Source organism: Palaemon carinicauda, chromosome 35, assembly GCF_036898095.1.
Source record: "Palaemon carinicauda isolate YSFRI2023 chromosome 35, ASM3689809v2, whole genome shotgun sequence".
Taxonomy (NCBI): Eukaryota; Metazoa; Arthropoda; class Malacostraca; order Decapoda; family Palaemonidae; genus Palaemon; species Palaemon carinicauda.
Window position 1 is genome coordinate 33,170,083 of NC_090759.1, and position 5,598 is coordinate 33,175,680.

Consider the following 5,598-nt stretch of genomic DNA (forward strand, 5'->3'; position numbering starts at 1 on the left):
CCGCTCAGACTCATTAGTGCCATTAGTGTCTGCAACCTTACCATCCTTGGGAGCACAGGTTGGGGGGTTTGGGGGAGCCTATAGGTCTATCTGCTGACTCATCAGCAGCCACTGCCTGGCCCTCCCTGGTCCTAGCTTGGGTGGAGAGGAGGCTTGCGCGCTGATCATATAATATATGGTCAGTCTCTAGGGCATTGTCCTGCTTGCTAGGGCAATGTCACTATCCCTTGCCTCTGCCATTCATGAGCGACCTTTAAACTGACCACAATTAGCTGTTTTGTACTACTCCATTTACGGAATCATATAAATATCTCTGGCTTTCCTACTGAACAATTTGAGTGGTCGATGCGCTTTCTAGGGCAATTAATTCTTGAGATAAGTCCATTTTCAGGCTTTCTTAATAATCACTTTGCGGAATAATACTCACGTGACCAGGAATTGTTAGGATTTCCAACCAATTCTGGCCACGGATTTACCCAACTCCAAGCACTTTTGGAGATACTTAACCAATTTACCACTAAAGCGTCCCCCTCTGATGGTCCAGCACCATGTTGATTTAGACGGGCTTGAGTCTCAATGATGGCTGGGTAATTACGGTGGGGTGATTTATCCACCCTGGCAGGTTCACCCATACCGCTGCAGCCAGTTCTAAGAGACCATACCAAGACAGGACACCTATAAGCCACCTTCTTTATTTCAGTTTTTCTCTTCTTGCACCAATGTGATATATTTTTGTAATCTATATCAATAATCATTATTTTTTATTTTTTCTCTTGAATGGTGTGGATATTTTTACTTTCGTTATTACCGCCTGGTTAGATGAACGAGAGAAGGGATCACGGTTGGGAGGCGTTAGCATTGGAAGCTGTCTGTGAGAGTATTGGATGATCTCAGTCATCCCATTGATGGTTTGGACTTTTTTTTTTAAAACTATTCTCAAAGGATGGGTCATTGGAATCCAGGGGGATCCACTCCTTGTGGTAGGACTTTCGGCTTCTGGTTGGAAGCCCATCATTACATATACGGAGAGGATGATTCCATGATTTTTGGTTTTGGTTCAAACAAGAGGGTTTAGGTTACACCTGTGCTTCTATATCTGTTTTGGTGCTATCCCACGGGTAGAGTATGGAGTGGAATATCTGGGAAGAATGCACTCACTGTGCCAATGGTGAAGAACGTAAATTTCAGGTCCAATGCGTGATACTTTCTTATTATTCTCAAGGAGATAAACCAACCAAAAACAAACAAAACTCCTTTCTTGAATATGGACTCTTCAAACGGAAGAACAACAACAATAACACCCCATCCTCTGGATATGCTGACTGAACCTGGCACTGTTGACGACCCTGGCTGCACTACGTAACACAAAAATCTGTTGACGACCTAGGAACTAAAAGGACCTCTCCCTCTATATCGATTCCACTAGTGTTTATACATTGGAATCCTTCATTTCTTACTCCCCAGGATGCCAAGGGAGTAAAATATCTGGCAGTATAAACTAAAATTCAAGAGTACTGTATTGTATGGGCATTACTCGTAATATAGATCATGAAGACTTACTCAATTCTTCAAACATTTGGAGAGATAGAAAGAATAAAATTGAAACTTTCAAAAGACAAATAAGGTTTTGATGCTTAAATATTTTGATGCAACCAAATCCAAGCATCACCTTTCTGAAGTAAAAAGTTGTAAGTATTTGAAATTTTCCTGTTGTGCAAAATTGCACATCACCCAAAGTATCTTAGATTCAGAATATGATTACATCCCAAAGTGCTCTACCTTGTTTGAAGTACACGAAACTGTACCTAAGGTTAAGCCTCAACCAGTTGAGTATAGGGAATCATACAAGGAATGGAGCAATAGTTTAATCAAGGGATATGTATGCCGGCAAAATAAAGTAGATTGTATTTCTCAAGAAAATTTAAAACGTTATTATCATAGTGTGCTAGTAAAAGCTGGCAATGAAATTCGGGCAGTACTATTGAATAATTTTAAATCCTCTCCATCTGATACTATCCAGTGTCTCCTCACCATACAAATAACCATGCAAAGGGAATTATTCATTGTGGTAATTTTTTATTTCTCAGATGATGATATTCTGAAGAGGTGCCCTTCTACAATTTTTAAAGTTTAAAGGCTTAAAGGAAGTAAGAATGTAATTTTATTAGGTTTTTTTTTTTAACACATTATGATGCTTTCTATATCAAGATCAGACACTTGAACATTACGTTAGAAAAAATTTCATCCACGCCCTATGCAATGTTACTCGTGTTATAAATTTCGACATGTTAATATAAAATAGAACCCACAAGAGTAGATGTTTTAACTGTTCCGATTTTCAAGACGTTCCTACAGAATGTAAAGCAGACAAATTTTGTCTTCAATGTGCGGGAACCCATTCTCCAAACTAGAGACAGTGTGCTAAAGATAAGCTGGATCAATCCATAATTGAGACTGCCAATGATGAACATATCACCTCTGGTTCAGCTAGAAAAAAGGTATCAAGGTAATAATTCAACTTTTGCTAGAGTGGTATCCAAATCAGTGGATTTAATATCATGAAAACTTCTAAACCTTCTGAAAAATCAGTCTAATACAATATGGGCTGCAAAGAGATCAACTTTACTGATGATCTAAAAAGCTTTATTGTTATCGAGAATAGATTAAGGTAGCCCAATACATGTATCAGGATCAGAAACTACTTAAAAGTTTATAGATCCGATACACATTCAAGGTCTAAGACTATGAGGTAGAGTCTTTAGGTCTTCTCCAAATATCACGGTGCTATGTGAATGTGGGGAAACACCCTTGTCCCTACAACGTAATTTTGTAACCAGGAAACCACCCTTGTCCCTACAACGTAATTTTGTAATCGGGGAACCACCCTTGTCCCTACATCGAGATTTTGTAACCGGGGAACCACCATTGTCCCTACATTGTAATTTTGTAACCGGGGAACCACCCTTGTCCCTACATCGTGATTTTGTACCCGGGGAACCACCCTTGTCCCTACATCGTGATTTTGTACCCGGGGAACCACCCTTGTCCCTACATCGTGATTTTGTACCCGGGGAACCACCCTTGTCCCTACATCGTGATTTTGTACCCGGGGAACCACCCTTGTCCCTACATCGAGATTTTGTAACCATGGCACCACCCTTGTTCCTACATCATGATTTTGTAACCGGGGAACCACCGTTGTGCCTACATCGAGATTTTGTAACCGGGGAACCACACTTGTCCCTACATCGAGATTTTGTAACCAGGGAACCCCCCTTGTCCCTACATCGTTATTTTGAAACCGGGGAACCACCCTTGTCCCTACATCGAGATTTTGTAACCAGAGAACCACCCTTGTCCCTACATCGAGATTTTGTAACCAGGGAACCCCCCTTGTCCCTACATCGTTATTTTGTAACCGGGGAACCACACTTGTCCCTACATCGAGATTTTGTAACCGGGAAACCACCCTTGTCCCTACATCGAGATTTTGTAACCGGGGAACCACCCTTGTCCCTACATCGTAATTTTGTAACCAGGGAACCACCCTTGTCCCTACAACGTAATTTTGTAACTGGGGAACCACCCTTGTCTCTACATCATGATTTTGTAACCGGGGAACCACCCTTGTCCCTACATCGTGATTTTGTAACCAGGGAACTACCCTTGTCCCTACATCGTGATTTTGTAACCGGGGAACCACCCTTGTCCCTACATCGTGATTTAGTAACCGGGGAACCACCCTTGTCCCTACATCGTGATTTTGTAACCGGGGAACCACCCTTGTCCCTACATCGTGATTTTGTAGCCGGGGAACCACCCTTGTCCCTACATTGAGATTTTGTATCCGGGGAGCCACCCTTGTCCCTACATTGAGATTTTGTAGCCGGGGAACCACCCTTGTCCCTACATTGAGATTTTGTAGCCGGGGAACCACCCTTGTCCCTACATTGAGATTTTGTATCCGGGGAGCCACCCTTGTCCCTACATTGAGATTTTGTTAACAGGGAATCACCCTTGTCCCTACATCGTGATTTTGTACCCGGGGAACCACCCTTGTCCCTACATCGTGATTTTGTTAACAGGGAATCACCCTTGTCCCTACATCGTGATTTTGTACCCGGGGAACCACCCTTGTCCCTACATCGTGATTTTGTACCCGGGGAACCACCCTTGTCCCTACATCGTGATTTTGTACCCGGGGAACCACCCTTGTCCCTACATCGTGATTTTGTACCCGGGGAACCACCCTTGTCCCTACATCGTGATTTTGTACCCGGGGAACCACCCTTGTCCCTACATCGAGATTTTGTAACCATGGCACCACCCTTGTTCCTACATCATGATTTTGTAACCGGGGAACCACCGTTGTGCCTACATCGAGATTTTGTAACCGGGGAACCACACTTGTCCCTACATCGAGATTTTGTAACCAGGGAACCCCCCTTGTCCCTACATCGTTATTTTGAAACCGGGGAACCACCCTTGTCCCTACATCGAGATTTTGTAACCAGAGATCCACCCTTGTCCCTACATCGAGATTTTGTAACCAGGGAACCCCCCTTGTCCCTACATCGTTATTTTGTAACCGGGGAACCACACTTGTCCCTACATCGAGATTTTGTAACCGGGAAACCACCCTTGTCCCTACATCGAGATTTTGTATCAGGGGAACCACCCTTGTCCCTACATCGAGATTTTGTATCCGGGGAACCACCCTTGTCCCTACATCGAGATTTTGTAACCGGGGAACCACACTTGTCCCTACATCGAGATTTTGTAACCGGGAAACCACCCTTGTCCCTACATCGAGATTTTGTAACCGGGAAACCACCCTTGTCCCTACATCGAGATTTTGTATCCGGGGAACCACCCTTGTCCCTACATCGAGATTTTGTAACCGGGAAACCACCCTTGTCCCTACATCGAAATTTTGTAACCGGGAAACCACCCTTGTCCCTACATCGTGATTTTGTTAACGGGGAACCACCCTTGTCCCTACATCGTGATTTTGTACCCGGGGAACCACCCTTGTCCCTACATCGTGATTTTGTTAACGGGGAACCACCCTTGTCCCTACATCGTGATTTTGTTAACAGGGAAACCACCCTTGTCCCTACATCGAGATTTTGTATCCGGGGAACCACCCTTGTCCCTACATCGAGATTTTGTAACCGGGAAACCACCCTTGTCCCTACATCGAGATTTTGTATCCGGGGAACCACCCTTGTCCCTACATCGAGATTTTGTAACCGGGAAACCACCCTTGTCCCTACATCGAGATTTTGTAACCGGGAAACCACCCTTGTCCCTACATCGTGATTTTGTAACCGGGGAACCACCCTTGTCCCTACATCGTGATTTTGTTAACAGGGAATCACCCTTGTCCCTACATCGTGATTTTGTACCCGGGGAACCACCCTTGTCCCTACATCGTGATTTTGTACCCGGGGAACCACCCTTGTCCCTACATCGTGATTTCGTACCCGGGGAACCACCCTTGTCCCTACATCGAGATTTTGTAACCATGGCACCACCCTTGTTCCTACATCAAGATTTTGTAACCGGGGAACCACCGTTGTGCCTACATCGAGATTT

General features: G+C 44.1%; 3 protein-coding genes across 3 annotated transcripts in view; 1 reads left to right on the plus strand and 2 right to left on the minus strand.

Annotated features, from left to right (window-relative positions):
* Window positions 1–2,729: 2,729 nt before the first annotated feature.
* On the minus strand, window positions 2,730–3,149 carry LOC137627216 (variant surface antigen F-like). Its single transcript, XM_068358296.1, has one exon. It carries the CDS (start codon window positions 3,147–3,149, stop codon window positions 2,730–2,732), a length of 420 nt encoding a protein of 139 aa, XP_068214397.1.
* A 450-nt stretch (window positions 3,150–3,599) lies between these two features.
* Window positions 3,600–4,319, minus strand: LOC137627217 (neurofilament medium polypeptide-like). The gene has a single exon (XM_068358297.1). It carries the CDS (start codon window positions 4,317–4,319, stop codon window positions 3,600–3,602), a length of 720 nt encoding a protein of 239 aa, XP_068214398.1.
* Window positions 4,320–5,527: 1,208 nt separating this feature from the next.
* Window positions 5,528–5,598, plus strand: part of LOC137627218 (uncharacterized) — a 582-nt gene continuing 511 nt past the window's right edge. The window contains exon 1 of the mRNA XM_068358298.1: window positions 5,528–5,598. This exon is cut by the window's right edge and continues 511 nt beyond it. Within this exon, the coding sequence (XP_068214399.1) occupies window positions 5,528–5,598 (71 nt within the window).